The 22,800-nt window shown below is 43.3% G+C and overlaps 1 protein-coding gene and 1 long non-coding RNA gene across 6 annotated transcripts in view; one reads left to right on the top strand and one right to left on the bottom strand.

Annotated features, from left to right (window-relative positions):
- Positions 1-2,680: 2,680 nt before the first annotated feature.
- Positions 2,681-12,075, bottom strand: LOC116183784 (uncharacterized). Its single transcript, XR_004148477.3, has 3 exons — positions 11,591-12,075; positions 5,992-11,341; positions 2,681-2,936 (listed from the first exon to the last, which is right to left on the bottom strand). It is a non-coding gene; the product is annotated as an uncharacterized LOC116183784 (long non-coding RNA).
- Positions 10,554-22,800, top strand: part of GRID1 (glutamate ionotropic receptor delta type subunit 1) — a 516,570-nt gene continuing 504,323 nt past the window's right edge. For 3 of the 5 annotated variants that reach the window (XM_031505170.3, XM_077784530.2, XM_077784531.2), the window contains exons 1-2: positions 11,931-12,372; positions 14,498-14,653. In XM_031505170.3, the coding sequence (XP_031361030.3) occupies positions 12,294-12,372; positions 14,498-14,653 (235 nt within the window). In that variant the 5' untranslated portion in view covers positions 11,931-12,293. Of the gene's footprint in view, positions 11,080-11,930; positions 12,373-12,998; positions 13,132-14,497; positions 14,654-22,800 lie in introns of those variants that run through there. The other 2 variants (XM_085583261.1, XM_085583263.1) reach the window with 2 other exon arrangements.

Below are 22,800 nucleotides of genomic sequence, written 5' to 3'. Positions count from 1 at the left end.
ACTTTTTGCAAGGATGTTTTTGATAAATTTTATACTGGTGGGGAAAATGAAAAAGCACTGGCAAGGTGAAAATCTGAGCTACTTAGACTGAAGTCAGACCCATTCTTGGCCATTTGGCTTTGTTTCCTCACCTGTGCTTTATTGTCTCTTGAAATTTGAAACAGCATCCTGAGCTGCTGCTTGCCAGGATAGTTTGTGAACTGCAGAGAAGTTAGTGCTGCTTTGTGCTGAAACGGAGTTCACTCTCCCTTTAAACCCTCCTTCTCTAGCATTAATCCAAAGCAATTAATTCTTTTTCCTGTTAGCTAGAAAGCTTTTTCTTCTTGCCAACTGATTTGGTTATCAGTAACTCTATTAATTTAGTGATCTGATTCTTTGAACCTATTGCTTTAATTGTAACTGTTCATTCAATTTTTTTCATTGCATTATTCCATCTTTAATTTAGTAAAACTGTACAGTCAATAAGGTTAGAACAACTATAGTTATTTAAATGTTTTTTTCTTGTTCAGCCTTGAAATCAAATCCATAATTGCACAGTTCAGGTTTATAGCACTACATTGCAGCAAGATGAGCTCAAGGTTAGAGAAACCAACAGATGAGAAATTTGCTTGCATCTTGTTTTTGTTTCGCCACCAGTGTTCAAGAGTCCCTTTTACACTCTGTCAGTATTCTGAATTTGTTTCTCCTCTATAAGCAATATAAAGTCTGATTGTGTGCTAATGGAAAATCGTTTGAGCTGCTGTGTTGCCACCTTCATCAACAGAAGGGTGTTTTCATCCTGTGCACACAAATTCAAATGATTCACTCCTAACTGCACAGAGTGAGAACTTCCGTTCCAGCATTAAGAAGTCTAAGTAGAAGAAATCATTCACTCTTCTTTTAAAATGTATCCTCTGAGGCCGTATTAGTTAAAGCACAATCAAATACAGAGACCAAGTCTGATGGAATTGAACGGGCTGCTGCCACCAGGGGACAGAGGTGCTGCCAACCTGTGCCTGTGTACCTGGTTAGCTGGGGCATGCAGGAACCACTCTCTTAAACTCAGTAGGGAACAGGGTGGGTTCCAGTTTCTGCCTACCTAACATGGTTAGACAAATCCAGGGGTCGTTCTCCATCTAGTGGCAGTTGGCCCTGTGGTTGGCCTACAGAGCCAGGGTCTGGAGCCTGGAAACTTCTGAACTTGTGGTTTTTGTTAGTAGCGATCTAGAGAAATATGAGTGCGTGATTGGTGACTGTGACTTGGAAGGACCTGAGAGATTCTTATCACTGCTCCTGTGGTTTTGTAATCAGGCAATGATATGGCTGGGTGGGCAAAAAGAAAAGGAATGATGTTGCTCATGGAGGGCTTTGGCTTCTGGGGCCAGAAATGCTTCTGCTGAAAACAACACTGAGCCGAGATTATATCACAAAATTCATCTCAGATTATGACACAAAATCCATGCATCGGTATCAACTTTCATTTTGAACAGAGAAAAGGAAAATTCTACATTATTAACATATATCAGGCATTGCAAAAATTTTGTTGAATTGAGTGTCTTGAGCATGTTGGACTGAAAAGAAAAACATGAGTAGGAAAAGATATCTTTTGAGTCAAGTATTGCACCTAGCAATTACATGTGCTTGTCAGGTTAGGAAAACAGAGTTATGAAGTTTGTATTCTTAAATGGAGGAGAGGATAGATAACTGTGAATGGATAAAGTGCATAAAGAAGCAGGGTTTTTCAAGGATATGTCTTGTTATAATTGTTCCTTTCTTTAATAGCTCTTCATTGTGGAATTAGAGGGAGGTAAAGTTCACTAAGTGGTGTCTGTAATGTATTTATTAAGAGACTTCTTTTATGTGTGTAAGGCAAAGGTGATCAGTAGCTAGTTTGCAGCTAGTCCAAACTTTCTAAGGAAATGAAAATAGGTGCCAAGAGTGGCAGGGGTAGAGGAGTGATCGAAGCAAAACTGTCCAGCTGCTCTCCATAGTGTAGCAATGCTGAGAGCAGCTGCATTCTGCTGGGTGGGGTAAGGACCCTTGGCAGTGAAACAAGGAACCTGTGCAGAAGTGACAATTTTACTGTGGTGATGCCAGGCCATTCTGGTTTTCTTCTCTTGTTGCATGGAAATTTTGATTTTGGCTAATGCTGGGCGGGTGCTGGGGATGGAAGTAATTCTATTGTATGGACTGTCCTAAATCAAAAGCAAAAGATTTTTGGGGTTCATGAGGACTATTGCATTTGCTGCTGATTCTCCTGAGCCCTTTTCTGTAAGTCTGGTTAATTCAGTTGGCACAGAAGGTTGTAGAGCAGTTTGGCTTTTATTAATTTATTTTGACTGGTTTGCACTTAATTAAGGGACATCCATAAATGCAAGCTGGAAAGAGAGGTTTTGAGTAAACAATAGGATGGCAAGTACTGCTATGCCACCTGTTTCTCCTAAATTATGTGAACTATGTGAAATCATTGAATAATGGATGCATCTTCACTTAGTATTTCTACTGGATTTCTTTAGATCCTTACTGTAAATCTGCTGCTTGAGAGGGAAACCTATATCTTAAATAAGCCCAAGCAGGTGGTGAGGTCAAAGATTTCTGATCAAAACAGGGAGAAGGATAAAATATAATTTATCCATAATGGTAAGTCCATCAAAAGGTTAAATGGCTAGCAAAAATTTTGAGATAGTGTTCCAAACAAGGCTCAGAAACAGAATCTTGCTTTATTGTAACACATGACACAAAGATCACTCTGGAGCTGTGATTTTTGTATTTCGGTGCTTGTAAGTCCCGAGTGAAACAAGGAGCTTTGTGGTATGAAGAGGAAAGATGGATGACTCTTGTGTTTTCACCATGTACTGTGTGAGGAAAAGGATGTTTAGCTACTTGGGCAACAGGTTTTGTAGAGATCTGCAGGTAGACCAGCACAGGTGGTGGCATTGATGCACTTCCCAGTATTCCTGCAGGAGAAAGGCAGAAGTGGAAATGTATGGTCCTTGTGCATTGTTATGAACAACCCACTTTGCAAACTGTGATTAAGCTGGCAAAACAGCAAGATAGATAGGAGGTTTTTAACAACTTGGGTAAACAAAAGCACAATCTGCAAAGAAATTTTGGAGAGGTATTTTAAAGGTTATGTTTGGAATAGGGCAGGAACTACCCCATGGAAACTGGTCAAGCAATGATATGGTCTTGATAAATCTGGAGGGCTGCTTGGGAGCCTGAAAACTCTGTAATGATTGCATACCCTCAAGTATGTAATTTAAAATGTAGGTGTAAGGATATATTTTGGGTTTGAAGTTGGTTCTTTTCTTTTTCCTTTCCCCCCCCACCCTGCATAATTTATTTAATGTTAAGTGTTCTTCCAAGAGCATTTTGCTTACATGCTTGTGGACTATTGCATGACTCAGAGTAGTACATGAAGAATCTTTCTATATTTCCAGGGAACAGAAATCCCTACCTTACTATGCTCTGAAAGGTCAAATTCAATTTAATAAGTTTATCTCTCTGGAAAACAGGCATCTTTTTTTAGCTAGTGAAGAGAAAAAAGGAGATTTTATATTTTGAAAACAATAATCTAAAGCATATTATGGTGTGTAAGTGTGAAGTACTAAAAGCTTCTACTACCGATACCATACTGGTGTAAATCCTCAGCACATGTTGAAGCCAGTAGCATTATTTGTACTTCTATTATATAGTCTCTGTAAAAAAAGGAGAGCTGCTGGGAAATGCAATTCAAATTGGGTCTTAAAGTGCTTATCTAAGGGCAGTATCCTGCCAGCATTTTAAAAATAAGAGTTGTAATCAATGCCATTGCTTAAGAATCAATGTTGCCTGGTCTAGTCATGTGTGATAATACAGCACTGCAGCAAACAAAGCTATTTCCGCTGCAGACTTGCATTCAGCTGGGTAGCATGTAGCTGTAGTAAAATATATTGCTGTATAGTGCAGCACAGTTTGAACTGGGAGCAAGGTAAAAGCGTATTTAGTGATATTATGAAGACATTGAGAACATGGGAACTTTAGAAATTGTTGGGCAGTGAGGTTTCATTAGGGTGCAGTGATAGGGACTGTAATTCATGCAGTGCTGGATGCTTAAAGTGGTGCCTGTTTTTTATCCTCTCTGCCCTTTTCATAAACCCTTTACTGCAATATCTCCAAGTTTTCAGAAGACTGGAAAGAATGTTTGGGCTTTTTTATAGTCTTTCTCAGAACTGTTGAGTTAAGTAAACGGAGTAATAGCTTTAAGTTCACTTTGAATAAGAATCAGTAAAGAGAGGTCATTGTTTCCAGTGTTGTCAAGTGTTGGGTACTGGCAAACCAAAGTGTTCTGGACCTCTTCAACTAATCTGTACTTCTTCTGAAGCTTAAAGTTCTACACTGTGGTGATAACACCCCAATGGTTCTACGTGGAATGCTGCAAAGTCAGGTGGTCCTGGGCTGCCTATTTCCACTGGCCACACTATAGAGTCCTGCAAACAGATCTGTGATACACCTAGGTTTTCAGCCGAGGCTGTGTGAATGGCAAGGGAGAGGTGTTGAAGGGAGGAGGCGCCAATAAGATGTAGCTTATGTGACTCAAACCATTGCAAGGGTTGTGAATGCTTGGGTGTGCTCATAGAAATAGTTTCTTTTCCAGGAGCAGCATAAAATGTCAACAGAAAATCAACCTGATATAAACAAACTTCTTGACATGGGAAACCTGGGTTAGAAAGCTGTTCTTGCACACAAACACCTTCTACAGCCAAAAGTAGAAAGGAAGCAGTGTGCTTTTTGTTTTTTCTTTTCTTCTCTCCCTCCTTCTCACCAGGCCATATGGAAATATTTCAAGGTGTTTTTTACTTTTTTTTTCTTTCTCAAAAGAGGTGTATGTTCTTCTGCTGCTTCTTTTCCAACACCTAGTCATCAGGACACCCCTTTCTCATGTGGGAGACCTAGTTCAAGCGCTTACTCTAGCAGAATAGATTACTTGAATGTAACTTAGATGGGAGTATAATCAGCTTGTAGCTCTGGGTGGATTTGTCTCTAGAACTTTTCTTCTCCATTTCAATATAAGGTATTGTCCCTATTTCACGTAACCTTCCACACCATGGTTAAAAAAGTGAAAAGAAACCACTAGACATCTGAAGTCCTGTCATCTCAGGTCAGCAATGGAGCTTGGATACTGAAAATTTGCATCCAGACTCAGTTGAGTGGAATGGGTTAATCTCAAGTACCATAAAGAGCATTTTCTGTTTGAAATTATTTAAAATAAGACAATTTCCCCCCCTAATCTCTAGGATCTACAAATTTGAAGTTACTTAAAAGTACTTGTTTGACCTGCCAAAAATAAACCTGTGTTTCCCCTATACCTCCTAGAGAAGTGGACAGCTGACTGAGTGCAGGAACTGAGGAAAGGAACTTGATGTTCTTGTTCACCCTTAAATTAAGAACTGAATACAATGTTCATGCAACAGTCCACTCAATTAGTCATGAAATGAATAGGTGAATCGGCAGTGGGAATGAAGCCCAGTGTTCATGGCTCCTCTGCTCCTGTGGCTGTGCTCTGCCTTTAAAGAAGTATCCTCTTATTTGAGTAGGAAATTGAAGATATAACATGTCACTTTGCCCTACTCTTTGGCTTGATTTTTTTCTTTCCTCTAAGGGACAAAAATTACAACAAGCAAAGGCTTTGGTAAAATATTTTTTTAAGTCAAGCATACAACAAGAAGCTGTTTCTGAAAAAGAAAAATCTTCATTTCAACCCTTCCTGGAAACATGAGTATGAATTATGAACTCCATTACAGTGAGTCTTTTCCTGAAGAGCACACAGATCCTTTGGAAAATACATTCTGTGTGTGACTGCCATTAATGACAATGAAGTCACTGAGAATGTTAATTCTGCACCTCATTTCTACTAATGGTTTCAGAAACACACCAGGAAACAAACAAATAAACAAACCCCACCCCAAACAAAAAAAAACCCAAGCCACAAACTCCATGACACAGCATTGCAAGACAAAAGAGAGGCCTTACCTGCTGGTAGAAATGGTCCATTGTGAGACAGTCACTAAACATAATATGGTTTAGAATGGACTGCTGAGAAAGACCAGGGATTTTTTTCAGGTAAAATTACTTTTCCCTTAGAGTACTTTCCATTTTGAGGCTTTCAGGGGACTCTGCACGCACAAACTGCATCAGTATTTAGTGACGGCAAAGGATTGAATTAGTGCAGTTGAAAAGGTCCCTATTCTTTGCCTGAGATGTAGAAAGGGCAGCGTTCAAGTTTCTGGCTTGTAGCAAAATATTTCTGCTTACATCACTTCTCGGTGGAGGTTGCAGTGAAGCAGGAACAAACACGAGATCAGTTACTGGGTCTTGGCTGGAGGGCAGAACTTTTTAAATGTACATTTTCAGACTTTCCTGGTTCTCTGCTTCACCATGCAGCAGCATCTGCTTTGCTGGTTTTGTTACTGTCTAGATGGGTAAAGTGCAAAGTAGCAGGAATGTGACTTCTACAGAGTCTTCACACAGCTGAGGTGAACTGCAGGTTAAATTCTAGTGGCTTCCTTTTTCCTTTGTCTGGCATAACCACTCTGCAGCTTCAATTGGCTCTAACAAAACAAGGATGTATTTTTATGGTCAGGTGTTGGGAAGTTTTATAATGGTGGAAGTACTAGGATATGTATTCACAGTGAAGTACCTGCAAAACATAAGTGTCATTCTTGGCCTATTACTACCTGTGAGATTGGTCAGTATGTATTTATGGAGGCTGCACAAGAAATGACATCTGGGGCTTTTCCTGTTGTGATTTTCCCTTTGGGATGTGTCTGTCTCTTTGGGTTGCTGTGATGGCAGAGGACAGCTGTCCTAGCAATGTCTCATTATCTGAAATAGGCAGCTCATTGAACAGCTCATGAGACTGGACTGTGTGTATTATGTGGATGGATCAGTGAGGTATGCAAGATGTTTTTGAATGGAGTTCCCCTGGAGATGGTTTTATATTGGAGAATCTTGTAAATTGTTTTTTTCCCTCAGATGAATGCCAGTGAAGTTAGTTTGGAGATTATATTGATATGACTACTATTAAATTAAGACTAATTAATGAACACTTTTACTTGGAGAGCCTGCATTCTTACGCAACTGTACTGTAACAAAGGTGGCAGCCATACCTACCTTGCTTCCTTTTTATTTTAGAAAAAAAAGGAAGGATCTCTGCTCAGGAAAACAAACTTACAGAGTTTAGCCTTTTCCAGTTAGTGTGCAGTGGGTATAGTAACAAGGTGCTTCATTAGAAATGAAGGAGAAAGGTGTTTTCTTTTAACTATATACACTCCCATCCCTTACAAGTAATAACAAGAATTCTTTGGTCACTTGAGTGTTAGAGTCCTCGTGAAACACATATCGGTGATATTAAAATGTTGTGAATAAAGAAATTCCTTTTCTTCTGAATCAAAGTATTAACTAAATGCAAATGCCAAGATAGAGATTATTTTTACCAACATAAACATATGTTGGTATACAATACAATACATACAATTTGCCTTGCACTACATTAGGAGAGCATTTACGCAACTATAAAAATGTGGGAGGCTGGAAAGGCCTATCAAGACCCTTGTCCATTGTAAAAAGATGCCCATTAAAGAAAAATAGGGTGTGAAAAGTCACAATTGAAAGAGAGAAGCAGGGAAGTATATAGGTGTCTTATAAAGATGCAACAGATATAGCAGTGATGAAATTAACCAAACATAAGTACAAATTAAATCACATCTAGGCTGTGTGTACTCTGCTGAATTAAATCAGGTAAAAAATAAGGAAATAACAGTGCTTTGCCTTCTTTATGGCATCTTAAAAGACATGGCAATCCAGATAAAATGTTGACTGTGGCAAAATTTCAGCCTGTAGACACACAACAAGTTAATCAAGAATGTTACCTGTCCTGCAAAGAACTCTATAATTCAGCAGCCACTTCTTGTAGACTCTAGTCCATTTACTCCTGCAAGATTATCATACTATGCTATCAACCATGAAGAGAGAAAAGGTGGTTTCAATAAGCTAAAGGAAGCTTCAATAAAGCAACTGCAACCTCGGGCTGTCACCACAGGAGAATGACAAAATGCATTTTTTAACATAAGCATCCACAGACGTTGGAATTAAGTTAAGCTTGAGGTTTTACATTGCTGTTTTTGAAGAGAAGCACAGCTGTTGAATGGCATTTTAGGGTAAGAAATGTTACTTTTTTGTGGGTGTGTTAACAGTAGAGGTCTTGGCTATTGGGGAAGGAAGGGAGATGGTTACCGTGTGTATTAGGATATTTTTTGGGTTTTTTGTTTTTATTCTTCCAACTCCATAGACTGAGCAGCTAAAAACTGGAAGTATAAGTGGCATATTTGCACCTGTTTAACTGATACAGAGGAGCAGTTCCATTTGCTTTCAGAAGGAAAAAATCATTGCTACATGTACACAGATAGATATATACAAGATTTTATGTGGGGAAGCCTAAGTTTAGCTATAGTAAATGGGTGAAACTTGGGAGAAGACTTAAAAAATGATGAATCTTAAAGCCCTCCATTTTTTTCTGAAAACAGGCTACGATAAAAGTCTCAATGTTATGATCTTGCAGAGCTCCTGCTTATGAAGCAATTCTGTAACTGTGAGGTGCTTTCCAGATCCAGGCATATCCTGCAGCCATGGTTCTGATGTCTTTCAAAATGTGCCTCTTTCTTGTTATGGCAGCATAGAGGGACAGAGCCCTGGGCACAAGGCTCTGAGTGTGGCACTGCACAAACCTTTCAGTTCACCTCTCTAGGATGTTCTAAATTTCTAACTGAAATGCAGTTTTTGGAGAATTACTCCAGCTGTCCTCTTGTCGTAGCAAAACCCATTTGGTACAGGTTTGATATTATGTTCATTCAGACAACAGAAATGAGCACAGCAATAACTTGGGATAGGTCAGCTCAAAATCACCACAGTGGTTTGCAAAGGTGGTAAGAGCTGTCTGAGACGTGCACAGAATCACATCTGTTGCCAGAGAGTAGAACTGCAACTACATGGCTGTCGCTTGAGTTGGGTTTATACCTCACATTTTGCTGTTGAGATGCCATTCTTCTGTGGGCACTGTAAATCCAGTGGCACCTTGTGGAATACAAGTGGCACCTACAAAATAATGATGGAATATCACAGCAGCTTGGACCACTCTTAATATGCAGAATATTGGCAAAGGGATTGGCCTTTTAGTGCTGATTGCTGCATCTAAACAATGTAGACAGTGCAAAGTGTTAGCGCTCCCTCAGTTGCAAATGAGGAATGGCAGGGTTGAAAGGAGTGCTCTCATTTGTACTGGGCTTAGAAATGTAGCATTGATAGCTCGTTTGGAGGGAGGGGAAATCATAGGAGAAGTAATTGTTACAAAAAACATAATCCAAGCCAGAGTTGTTGGGATCTTTTTTGTTTAGAAAAAAAAAAAAGGGAGAGGAGAAAGGAAGAAAAATGCAGAAATTGTGAAAGAAAAGGTAATGCAACCTGAATTAAAACCAGACGCAATAAAGTTTTCATGTGGCAACTTTTCATCTTGCAGAGATGCTACTGAAGTTGCAATTCTCTTTGCTGTGGTGGATCCATTTAGGTCTTACTGGACTTTGCATGTTACATATCAGATTTTACAGTATTTGAGATTTATTCTGTGCATTTTTCTGGTTTGTTTTTGTTTTTTGACTGTGTCCTTCTGTCTGTTTTTGGGGCCTATTTCATTTGGTCTGTTTTATTGTATTCTGGTGTCTTGTCTTTTCCCCTCTCCCTCTCTTGGCTGGGACTGGATTCTTTTCTGCACTCAGAGCATTTGCTCTTGGATTTCACAGGAAATTCTGTAACTTGTCCAATTCATTTGGTTTAGAGTTTTAATATTTTATATTACTACTTTTCTATCACTAAAATAGTATCTAGAGGCATCCTAGCTGAGGTCAAGACCTCTCTGTACAAACTAAAGTAGGAGGCGAGCCTGCTCCCAAGTGCTTGGAATACAGCTGACTGGTGTTTGGGTGCCTGCATAAATTGTGGGATTAATAGCTGCATATTTCTATAGGTTTTAGGCTGGGATGCCAAAGCACTTCTCAAACAGAAATAAATTTAGCCTCCTTTCCTCTATGAAAGTCAGAGACTTGGTTCTGCAGTAACACTTTCCCCCTCTCTAATTCCCACACATGTACTTGTTACTGACATATATATGACTCTGGTCAATATAGGTGCTTAACTTTTTAAAGAGCCTGTGTAAGTCACTAAGTGCATATTGATTTGAAGCAAATGTAAATTAGAATTAATTTTGACTTGCTAACGTAGTCAAATAAGGAACATTTCTATTGATCTCTGTCCCAGAAGCCAATTATCTGGATTAAGTGTTTTTATTATGTGAAATGCAGAGTATAGTATATATCATTCTGCATTGATCAGTGTGAAATTGCATATTTAAGACAAGGACTGTAAGTAAGAGTAGTTAACAAGTGATTTATTTTTAAAAAGCATATCTTGTTTTATTTACCCCCTGCTCTTCCCTGTTCAAATGCTGTGCTTGTAACTACCGCTGAATAGGAGGCTGTTGATGCATGTGGATCAACAGGGATTCTTGTTCATATCATTTCCATTGCAGCTTCCTTCCCTTTCACTCTGCTCCATCTATACTGTGTGTTCCCTCTCCCTTCTGCCTTCCCAGCCCCCTTATCTACTCCTTGGTGTTGATCAGTTCTTTCCGTACTGTGCTCTGCATGAAAAAAATGCTTTCTACATTGCATAAATACATTGCAGCGATCGCTCCTGCAAGCAAGCACTGCTCAGCATCAGGAGCATTTACTAGCGCACTTACAGGTGATGGTTATAAAAAGTGTGCTGAATACACATGCCAGGGATGCTGTAGGCAGTGCCAGGGGTACGAGCGCCTCCGGCCCCTTTGCGGCCACTCTGCCGGGGCTCCGCAGGCGGCGGGGGCCGCTTCTTCCCCGCCGAGCCCCGGCTCGCCGCTGCCATCTCGGGAGCAGGATGCGGCCACGGCGCGCTGTCACCAGGCTTGCGCTTGCAAGACGGCGACCTCCAGGAATCGCTCTTCCTCCCGTTATCCAAAGACTGACATTATCTGTATGTATCGCTATAGCGGTCCGTGCCTCAGCCCCGCAGCAACTTAATAATCTTGGTAACATTCTGCTCTCAACTCATTTGCTTGGCAGTAGTTTTAATTACGTTTCGGGCTCCTGAATGAATTTGTTTTCTCTGGATCCTCGGTGTATTGAGACGCTTGTCACGTTTGGGTGCCTGCAATCACTGATGCGTTTGTTTTAGGGGATGAATTAGTCTTCTGAGCCTGAGCATGTCCAATTTATGAATTAGATTTCATTGAAAGCTAGAACAAAACAAAACAAGAAAACGTTCTGCTGTACCACTTTTCTTCCCCACCACCTCTTCCCCTGCGCGGGGATAAAACCCTCACATTTCCATTTCTCTCCTCAAACACGGATCATGTCCCGAGCTCGAGCGTGTGGAAGGAGGAAGGGGCATTCCCTCCACCTCCCGCTTCGGCGCGTTGCCCCCGCGCCACCCGCCGCCGCTGAAGTTAGAGGAGCCGGCAGCGGGCGCAGCCCCGCGCCCTTACCTGCGGGGGCGTCCCGCGGTGCCGGGCCGGCCGGGAGCTGCGGGAGGCCACGCAGCGCTGGGCACTCTCCGAGCAGCGGCTGCGGCCCCGCGGAACAGCCTGCGCCCGGCAACCGGGAGCTGCCCACCCGCCTCGCATCCCTGCGCTCGGAGCATCCTTCCCCTACCCCTTTCCTCGGGGCGGCATACATTACACATAAAGATACATAGATATATAGATTCTGGCAGTATGTGAATCTGTTCCATCGCGGGCAGCGGCCCGAGCGCCCCGCCGCCCGCCCGCCGCGCCGTGCCCCGGCGGCACCGAGCGCCGAGGCTCCGCAGTCACGTGGCGCGGGGGGCGGGCGGCGGCGGCGGGGGGGCCGCTCCGCAGTTCGCGGTCTGCCGGCGCCCCGGCACACACCGAGCGCTGGAGGCTCCGCCGCGCCGCCTGCCAACCCGGGATCTACCTCCGGGATTTTCTAGCCCCGGCTTTATTTTTTGGTTTTTTTTTTTTTTTTTTTTTTCTTCCCCATCACCCGTTTTTCTCAATCTTGGATAATTCTTGGGGTGCTGGGTATTTTGGGATTTTTTTTCTAAGAGGGGGTGTCTGGGCATCTCCCCCCCGCGCCCGCTGCCTTGCTCCACCTGCCCTTGCGCCTTTTTTTTCTTTCCCCCTGTCTCTCCACCAAACCCGGGCTGATGTGCTGTGCGAGAGGCTGGAAATGGAAGTGTTGATGCTCTGGCTTTTCCCCTGGATATTTCAGTGCGTTTTGGTACGGGCGGACTCCATCATCCACATTGGTAAGAGAGGGAGCGGGGTGGTGGGGGGGGGGGAGTGTTGAAGAGGGACGCGGTAGATAATAAATATATAAAGGAAGCGTCTCTTTTAGCCGCGATAATGTCAGGGGCAGCGGTGGAACCCAACTCCGCGGAGAGACAGGAGGACAGATGGGAGGAAGGCAGCTGTATTCTGCCCCTGGTTGTAAAGTTAGGGCCGAAATGCCGCCTGTGCGCCGGGCAAGGGACCCGCCGCTGCGGTCTCCCATGTGGCTGGGGAGTCTGTGCTTGGACCTGTTTGCGTGGAAAGGCTTTCTTCCCCCCACCCCCCGCCTCCTCGCCACCAAAAACAAACAACCGCCCCCATCACCCGAGCAGGAGAGAGGCATAATCTGAACGTGCTCGCAGGGAAAACTTTCGGGGAGATAATCCCCTGGTTTCCATCCCCTGCCGTAGCAGGTGTCAGCCAAGCCGGAATGCGCGGGGCGGAGGGGGGAATTTGGCTGGGAAAGGGTTAGAAATGAGAGCTTTGCAGCGGCTCTGTGTGAGTGTGTGCGTGTGTGTGTCTATGCGCGCAACTGTTGTGGTTTGAATAAGATCTCATTAAAACCCCTGGGCAGCAAGAAGGCTGGATCAGTGGGAGGAAGAGAGGGATGAATAAGAGGCAAAGGAAAGGCTGATGTGAACTTTTATGGCTTCTGGGAGCAAGGCACGGTGATGTCCGCGGGAAGCCTGGCAAGAAAAAGCGAGGCTCTGCAGTCACCTTTTGGCTGGTGTTGAAAGGTACCAGCAGGAACGAAAATGAGGATGTTTAGGGGCGGAGAGGGGGGAGAGAATCACTTGTGGAGGATGATAAAAGAGGAAACGGGAGTACGTCCGGGAAATGAAAAGCCGTAATTCACACCAGCCTTTCGGGGAGGATGGGAGATCAGAAAAAGGAGGGGGCCGGCGTAGGAGCCATCCTGGCGAAGGGAGGCTCCACGGATACGGGAAGAAAGTCCCGTGTCGACCCGAGGCAGGGAAGGGGAGAAAGGGACCAACCCTATAACAAGTTTCCCGGTACGGACAGCTCCGGGGCCGTGGGAAGGAGGCTCCGGCCGTCGCCGCTCGCCTCCGGAGCCTGGGGGCGCAGCCAAGGCAGACAGCATTGCGGAGCCATTAAGGAGACGGGGTCAGCCCTGACCGCAGCGGGGGACTCCGGCCCAGGGGCAGTCCCCAGGGCAGGGCAGACCCTCGCGGCGCCGGGGCCAGCCCCGCGGGGAGGAAGGGAGGCGGCGGGGCCGCCTTGGGGAAGGGCCGGGGTAGAAGAGTGGTGAAGGAGCTTCCGCGGGTCTCGCTCTCGGCCCCGCTTCTCTTGCGCGTGGACCGTGTCACCTCGGCTTCTCCCCGCACGAACTTCAGCCCGAGCGCTGTTTGCTAAGTGCTGGCAGAAAGAGCGGTCCGCTGGCCAGGAGCGGGGAGCTGCTGTGTGCAGAGCTGTGATGCACACGGGCACTGCACGGAGGCTCAAGCCACAGGCACGCACGGTGTGAATCAGCAGGACTTTTCCAGGCTGGGGAATAGTGCTTTTTGCTTGTTTTGTTGCCAGCTCTAAAGATCTCCCAGCGCCGTGTAGAGCAGGGCAGTAAGCCTGGCGTGGGCACACACACGCTCCGCGGAGAGGGATTTTATGTAACACATATCGCCAGATGTTTTCACGTTAACTGCATAAACAGGACAGTGAATTTTAAAGCTTCCAGGTTACTGGACACAAATCCCGGCTTCACGTTCGTGTGTGCTTCTAAGCCTCAATAAAACCGCGCCCCGAAAGGCAGCATCCCAGGGAGAGGCGAGCAGCGAGCAAAAAGTTGGTGGAGTTTCCAAAGCTGCTCCCTTTCCCGTCACAGGCGAAGCAAGTCCATCACCCCGCCGTGCCTCTGGTTCAGGGCTCCGTAAGTGCGGGTGGAGCAAGAAGTGACCGGGAGGAACGCTGCGCTGCCCCGTGCCCGGGACCAGGCTGCCCACGGGCGTGGCCCGGCCCCACAGGCGCCCGTGCCCCCGGGGCTGCCCCACCGGTGCCGTGCGAACCGGCTTGAGCCCTGCACGGCCCAGAGGGGAGCGGGGGTCCTGGCCGAGCCCTCCTCACCCTCTGCCGCCTTCCTCCCCTCAGGTGCCATTTTCGAAGGCAATGCTGCCAAGGACGACGAGGTGTTCAAGCAGGCGGTGTCGGATCTGAACCTCAATGACGACATCCTCCAGAGCGAGAAAATCACTTACTCCATCAAGCTCATAGAGGCCAACAACCCCTTCCATGCGGTGCAGGAAGGTGAGCGGCACCCACGGCACGGGGGGTTGGCTACGTGGAGGGGACGGGGCTGAGGGAGGATCGTCCCGTCCCATCGGCGGGGAAGGGGCGCCGGTGACAGCCCGGACCTGTCCTGGCGCTCGGCTGGAAACTTTTCTTCGGTCGGGGGTTGGCGCTGTCTTACAAGGAAAGGGGAGGGACGGCGCGGTGCGGCGGCGGCGGCGCCGTGCCCAGCCCAGCGCAGCGCAGAGCTGCCCGGGCCGGGGCGCTGCGCTGGGACCGCCGGACAGGGCAGGGCTGCGGAGGGCATGGGGGCTCCACAGCGCTCCTGGCTCCGCCGGTGCGGAGGGCAGGCCGGGCCACGCGTGGGGACAGGGCACGGGAAGGGTCCCGCCCGCAGAGGGAGGCGGTGGTGCGGCACCGAGGGCCGGGCAGCGGGGTGACTGTGGCCGGAGCGGCCGCGGAAGGTGCGGCACAAGCCGGTTCCTCTCCCCGAGCATCCGCGGAGGCAGGGCCGGGGCGGCAACGCGAGCGTGGAGTTCCCTCTGGGGGCCGGGCAGGGGGCGAGGGAGCCGGCTGAAAGCCTTCCAGAGTTTGCGAGATCTGAAAAGCAGCTACGTTGGTAAACCATTCCAATTAGATTTTTTTTTTTTTTTTTTTTTGCAAAAGGGAAACGTTTAAATTAATCAGCTTGCCTTTACAAATAAGACTTTAAAAAGATTATTTGTGATTTAATGAAGCGAAGGTTAATTATGGCCTAGGTTATTTAAGAGGCTGTGTTTTTCAGTAGTAATTATTCTAGAAACAGAAAGCTATTTATATACCCAGACTAGAATATTTAAAAAAATGATTCATCACCAGCCTTACCCTTAGTTTTACAGAGCACAGTGGATCTTTCCCGGTATGAAAATTTGCATTAATCCATATGTATTTATGTCTAAGTTGTGTACATGTAAATTAGGGCTACAAAATTATACCAAATGTTAATTTTCATGAACTCTGAACAATTTATTCTCCTCGCTCTTTTCCTCAGAATAGGTGCTAGTTAATATTATCAGGAGAAACAGCAATATAGGTATTTTCAAGGGCCTCATCCCATTGACAGTAAGATTGCTTCAGCTGCTCTGAGAACTTAGCAAGGTGATATGAAAAAAAATCTTTATGAAAATGGGAAGAAGGGGACTTGAAAACAAAACTCCACCCACATATTCGGACACCAGAGGAAACCAAAGATCTCTAAATACTGATGGGTTGATTTATTGGCAAAGAATAACTGAACAATTGGATCTTCTTACATTTGCAAAAACTCAGTGTCCTATATTGGAGCTTATTCATATTCATGGAAGTGACAGTAGTTGGCTGGCTGAACAATAGCTTTCTACAGTGTCTCTTCTCAGAAGTAAAACTGCATGAAACCATTTTGAATACCCAGTGAACTGAGCTGGCAGTCCGGTGGATGGGGTCCCTTTGCTTAATTTTGTTAAAAGCAGGAAAGCATGACCTAGTGGAGGATCCTTCTTGGTCTAGTAATACCTTTTTAAAATTGAGTTATTTGCTAAAATTGAAGATTGGGGTTGCATTTATGAAAACTACTATAAAAATTCTCTCTGTTGAATTTCTATGTTGAATCCACATAAAAGAGCTTGGTCAAATTTTCAGCCCTTTTGTTACAGGAGCTTTGTGCTACCTGAATATGTGTAAATAAAGATATTTTCTACTGTCCCTTCCAAGATGCTCTTTCAGAGCTCATTGATGTTCCTTCCTTTTTCACTGCCCATTGCAGTTTGAATTGCTCTTTGATGAACTGATACCATGCTGGAGAATTAAGGAAGTGGTTGATGATTATTCACAATTCCAAAAAGAACGTGTTCTCTATCGCTGCTTCATTAAGGCACATCTAGGTGTTTTCTTTTGGGAGGACTGTGGAATTATCCTTTCTGCAAATAAAAGCTTACCATAATGGGAGGCCTAAGAAAAGTGTCTGATTTTGCTCAATTTCCTGGCTTGCTTTGTTAGTTCAGGTCAGATTTCTTTTTTAATTTAAGATTTAGGTCAGATTTTTTTAGAATTTAAGATTTAATTTCCTACATTTGAAACTGTCATCCATGTGGACAGAATAATCTGTGGGGTGTACAAATTGCTGGTCTGTTCCTACTGAGCAGTGTCTCATTGCCCAATGTTACTTGATTTGTTCCGACTATTCAAAATCTCATTGTATCTCACTGTATGGATGTCCTGCTCATTTTGGTAAAATACTGCATGTAGTAGTCAGAACAACCTCGAGCAAATCCACTGCCCAGACTGCTCACAGAATCTTGCTGCCACTACATAAAACACCCTGGCATCCACATTACTCTTCTGCAGCATCTTTCCAAGCAGTAGCATGGAAATCAATGTTGCAAGCCTTAGCTTCACAGGAATGGAACTTTTTTATGAGTGAAAACCAATTTGGAATAAAAAAATAGACCATTGTCTATCACCACCAGAATAGTTCATACAAGGAAACCAATCAAATACTGTTTTTATTTGAAGTGTCTTTTGCACAGTCTTGTAAGATGGCATTGTAAATTATCCTTAAGTCCTTTTAAAAGAGAGCTTCAAAGAGGGACCTTTATTTCAATGATACTGTGCTGGTAGAATTACAGAAAGTCATCATTCCACGTAACAATGTCTACTACACAATGATGAAACTTTAATTACTGACAGAGGTAGTTCTAGCATGTGTTTGTCTTGGCATTTACTGCGCAGTTAGAGAACATCTGCATAGGTAGGAAGCACAGAAGAGTAGACCAGCAGGATTTTCTTGGAGGAGCAATGCATTCACAGAACTAAAGGCCAAACAAAGATACCTTGCTTTTCATTCAGAGTAGTTTTCAGTGCTGGGATGTGCTGAGAAGTATTGCTAGATTTTGGGGGGAAAATAAAAAGAACTCTAGGGACTTCATATAGTGAGATAAGGGAGCTATAGTGATAGTCTCTGGTGACTGAAATAATTAAATAAAATTCAGAGATACTTTTTCTCCAAAGATTTGGTGGACACTCATGTTAATGGTTGTGACAGGTACCAGAGAACTGCAATTAACAAAAAGTGTAAATTTTGTTTCCTTCTTTGTCTTTCATTTGTCTTTCATATTGCATAAACAAGATCCTGTTGTGCCAATAAGTAATGAGATTTTTTTGTCTCATCAAACTCATTCTATAACAAAGTGCAACAAATGGGTGCAAGGAACTCCGGTAGCAAGGGATGAAACAATAAAGAATGAACAGACCCTGGCACGTGCAAAAATAGGCCTGTTTTGTCTAGCCTTGCAAGCAGTCATTGTATTTGATATAATACTGTTTTTATGTATGTGGCAATTACTTGAAGGAGAAATTGTTTTCTCACTGACTGTTATGGGAGGAAATATACATGGGGAATCATTGTTCTTTTCATATGATTTAGAGAAACAAGCTCAAATCACAAATGTGAAGTTAAACTAGATTGTTGCTTCCCAAAGAGTTATGTGCTCAGTTTCAGTTAAGTGATTGCAGTGTGAGCTTGTTTTTGTGTGGTGTGTATTTAAACTAGTACTGTAGTAACCTTTTTGTGATTCAAGCATTCAAATAATCTCAAAGCTACTTTTTAAGCTTTCAGTTCAAATTGAGATTCCTGAGCCTGTCATTGGTGCTCAGAAGGAACTGCATGCAGGAGGTATGCGTGGCAAGCAGTTTTGTGCATGGACTTGAAAATGTGATGGCATCTTTAAACAAAAAAAAACCAAATAAACTGACCTGTAAGTTTTTAAAATGTTGCTTTCAAACGGGTCATAATTAGCTGTAGGTCAAAACTAGGACATGAGAAAGCTAATACTTGCTGTTTGTTGTGCCCTTAGGAGAAAGGATCCAAAGGAGCCTGTTACTCAGAAACTGCAAAACTTTAAACTCCTTTTTCTCAGTGGATGATGCTTACACATCAGTGAAGCTTTCCTGGAGCTGAAACTTGCTGTTCTCTCTGCATAGCAATTTCAAATGAATTGTTTCTAATTTGAGAGGCCTTGTATGTGTGCTTATTGATGTTAAAATGCTGTCAGTTCTGGAAACCAGAACAAATTTGGAAAATCAGAATGTTATTTGAGAGCAAGAATGTTGTTCCATAAATGGGTTTATTGTCAGTCCCATACACACTGCTGTGGTTTCAGAGCAACTGGGGTGTCTGTGCTGTATACCATTGAGTGAATGTGATCTGCTATCATAGTCTGTAGCACTCAGTAATGAGATGTGCTTGACATAAAATAGAATAGACAGAATAGACTACTGGAAGTGACCTACAACAATATCTCATCCAGCTGCCTGAATATTTCAGGGCTGACCAAAAGTTCAACCGTGTTGTTAAGAGCAATGTCCAAATGCCTCAACCATTGACAGACTTGTGGCATCAAGCACCTCTGTGGAAAGACTGTTCCAGTGTCTGGCCACCCTTGCAGTAAGGAAATGCTTCCTCATGTCCAGTTTAAACCTCCTGTGGCACAGCTTTGAGCAATTCCCACACATCTCACCAGTGGATCTCCGGGAGATAGATTAGCACACGCTCTTGATCTATCTTGTCTCAGCACATATATTTAATGTTACAACCACAATTTCTTTCTGCAGTTTTATTTGTTGAGAAGGTGTAAGCTGATCAAAAAAGATGAAATACAGATCTGGAGAACCAGACTCAGCAGCTCCATTGCTATTTTCATTTATTCATGCAATATTGCATGTACAAATTACTAGAGCTTTTTATTCTTCTTCTTCTTCTTAATTTTAAAATTTTAAAAAAAATTGTTAAAGAAAATAACCCCAAAAAACAAAACTTTATTGATTTGACTGCACTGGCTTGGGGAACTGGGTCCATAGATAGAACCTATATGCTGTACCTAGACTTTTTAAGTAAAGCATTAAAAAAAGTCTCATCCACCAAAATTGCAAAGGATTGGTTTATATCGATGTACTGTCAGTTTTTCTCTTGAGTCTTCCACTGTCAAATAACTTTACCTTTATCTGCTCTTCTTCCATGCTTGAACACAGATTTCACACTGTTTTCATTGAGGTGCAAGGTCTTGTTTGGAAGTTTTGACAGGTGCACTCCTAATTCTCTGGAAAGCACATAATGTTACATACTTTTTTCCCTCAGTTTAATACCAACTTTCAACAGTTTTTAAAAGCCAACCAAAAAAAGTGTAGGTAGGGGTTCCCACCAGTGGTCAGAGACGCCTTGTTGTGCAAGGACATGTTTTTTTCTGCTGGTTCTCTGCATTTAAAAGCTGTTGCTCAGTGGGGTGAATGGGTTTAACAGTTTTACCTCCCTAGGCCCTCTGAGGTCAGAGCATGACTTGTTAAGGACTGCCACAGTGAAGACATCTGTGACACTGTCATCTCATTGTGCTTGTGTTTTTGTGCTCTACAGTTGTGTGTCTTGGTATAATATAAACAGGAGTGTTTTCAGAGCTGATAAAAAAGCAAATTAAAATGTCCATCTCCTGATATTCTTCTGCTTTTGCTATGTTGCAAGCAGGGGTGTGCAGTAGGAAGGAAAGCAGCTGATTGCCCATGAGGGGAGTCCCTTTGGTGCTGAGGTTGAAGGCAGGCTACAGTCTATGGGCCAATATCTATATCCCCTTTGTTCTGTTGGTTCATCCCTCTTGCTGTTTGTTGCTTGGTAGCCAACAGCTGTCCTGTTCTGATCACAGTTTAACTGCAGGTGCAGAATATTTGGTACTTCTGGGACGCAGTGCCATTCCAGCACACCTGGTGTGTTTGGGTGTTTTTACAGGCTGTACCAGGGTTAGTTCCAGCCCAGCCACGTGCTTTGCCTTTGCAGAGGCTCCTGTTGGTCCAGGCTGGGGCTGGGCTGCCCGGAGCTTGGTGTGACACTGTCACACACCGGTGCTGCAGGCATGCAGGGGAGCAAGGACGTGTCGCAGCTGAGCATCCCAAGGGAGCAAGAGGCTTTCTGTGGAGATGGGACCTGATTGGAGCACCTGGTCCTGCCCCAGCTTGGTGGAATCTAGGGATGGAGAGGAGCCATGAGAGTCACCTCAGTCCCTGCTTGCTGTAGGATGAGAGGGTATGCCTTATTATTTTCTTGCTTTGCAGTTAAAAGACTTAGTTTGAAAGGGGTTTTTTTTACTTCCTCCATATGCATAGCAGGTTAAGTGCATTTCTTCTTTCTTCTAATTGCAGATTTGCTAATACTTTTTTTTCCATGTAAGGTGTGGGTGACCCACCTACTTTGAGGGTCTCATACAGAAAATTAGCTGCAGGTTAGGCTACAGTTCTTTTTCAGTGTGTAATGGTCTTTCCCACTGATCCTGCTGCTGATATTGCTCATTTACCAAGGACTTGCAGTTGGGTTTCTTATACTAGGATTTCATTATGGACAATATGCTACTCATTAACTGGTATGCTAGAAATTATCCTGAAAGATCAGAAATAAGCAGGGTTCATAAAAATGTTAGGGAACATGTTTCAGGGTTAAAGATTTTCTTTGTGTTTCACTTATTTATTATTTTTTACAGAAAATAATTTTCTGAGCGCTTTGTTTGTCTGTGGCAGCTGTTCTCAGTCATTAATGTGGAGGAGGATCTGTAAAAGTGAAATGAGTACACAAAACCTCCTCAGCCTGATCTAGTTAAAATAATGGCTCAAGAACAAGATCCTGAACTGTGAAATACAGTCTGGATATATGCATATACATGCTTGCCCATACATTCTGTACAAATAATTTAATTGCTAGACTTACTGTAATGTGTCCAGCAGGGAATATGCCTTGAGCCTTTCTGTGTTCAGAATCTTACAGCTACAGATGATTAGGGGATTGACTATCTAAGTATTACATTTTAAATTACATCTTTATACTTGCTGAATGAGATGAATTTAATATTTTGATGTGATTTTTCATGCTGAGCTTGAGCAGTACAGTGAAAGTAGTTAAAGCTGTACATTCTTTGAATAGAGAGGATGTCATGTTTATTAAAACTGTTTGTGGCTTACCACAGTTGTTTACTGGAAGGAAAACAAAACAAAGCCTCAAAGCCAAGTTATGCAGCTATAATAGTGCCTTACTGTAGGACTACAGCACACCACGACTGTAGCTGAAACAGTTACTTCAGATTTCACTTTTTGTCATTTCAAGAGCAGCCAAAGTCTTTTTTTAGGCAAAAATCAAAATGTTTCTCATACTTTTATTCATAATAAATTTCCTCTGAGGAGAATTCCTGCTGTGTCTTTATTTGTCTCTGTCATCTTGTGCTTGGAGGTGTTTTTTCAACTTGCCCCTCAGAAAAAAAACATTACTTAGATTGTTGAAATCATGCTGCTGTGTGAGTCTTGTAATTGCAGGAAATTTAAGTTTTATTTTTAAAACCTGCAAATGTCTGTGTTTTTCTGAAAGCGACTTGCTAGAATGAAATTGATCCACAGAGCTCTTTTTTTTTTTTTCTTGGAAGGAGATTTTTCCATAATTTTCAGTTATTTGAGTTGATGATTTTGAAAAATGCTTTACATGTTCAATTTCACATTTTTGCACTTCTTTTATTTTGATGTAATAGTACTCACCGTGATTTTTCTTACAGAAATGCTGTGGCTCATTTCCATTTGGAAACCTGTTGAAAGTGGTCAGGTTTCAGACTGAGGAATATGTTTTATGCACAGGGCACATATGAATCCTGCAGATTTCCTTACATAGAACTGTTGGCTCTGAGGTTGAAATCCTTGGTGTCATCCTGAGAATCCTTTCTATTTCACTCTTCACTGAGGAAGGGGAGCAGCTGATGCTGATCCTTAGTGCAGCTCTTTTCATATTAGGAATCTTGTCAAGTAAATAGAAGTGAGATTGTTAAGTAGTATAGAACATTTTGAGATACTCATTTTATGTCATAGATAGGTCTGTAATAATTTCAAAAGCAGATAATAATGATATGCTAATATGCCAGGTTTTCTTTCATTTACATAACTTTCAGGCAATAAATATCTGAAATGAGAACTGTGTTGAAAGGCTTTCTTTTATGTTTTTCCTAATAGCTTGCATTTAATTATAATTTGGAGACTTGATTGCTGTGTTTGAAAAAGGGTTCAGGTTTGTGGGTTTGGAATGCTTTTTCTAGCCTGGAAGGTTTACCTTATCAGGAAGAGGCTATCTGCACTAGCAC

The sequence above is a fragment of the Lonchura striata genome, chromosome 6, assembly GCF_050655825.1.
Source record: "Lonchura striata isolate lonStrDom1 chromosome 6, ASM5065582v1, whole genome shotgun sequence".
Lineage (NCBI taxonomy): Eukaryota > Metazoa > Chordata > Aves > Passeriformes > Estrildidae > Lonchura > Lonchura striata.
This window is presented reverse-complemented; position numbering and strand designations above follow the sequence as displayed.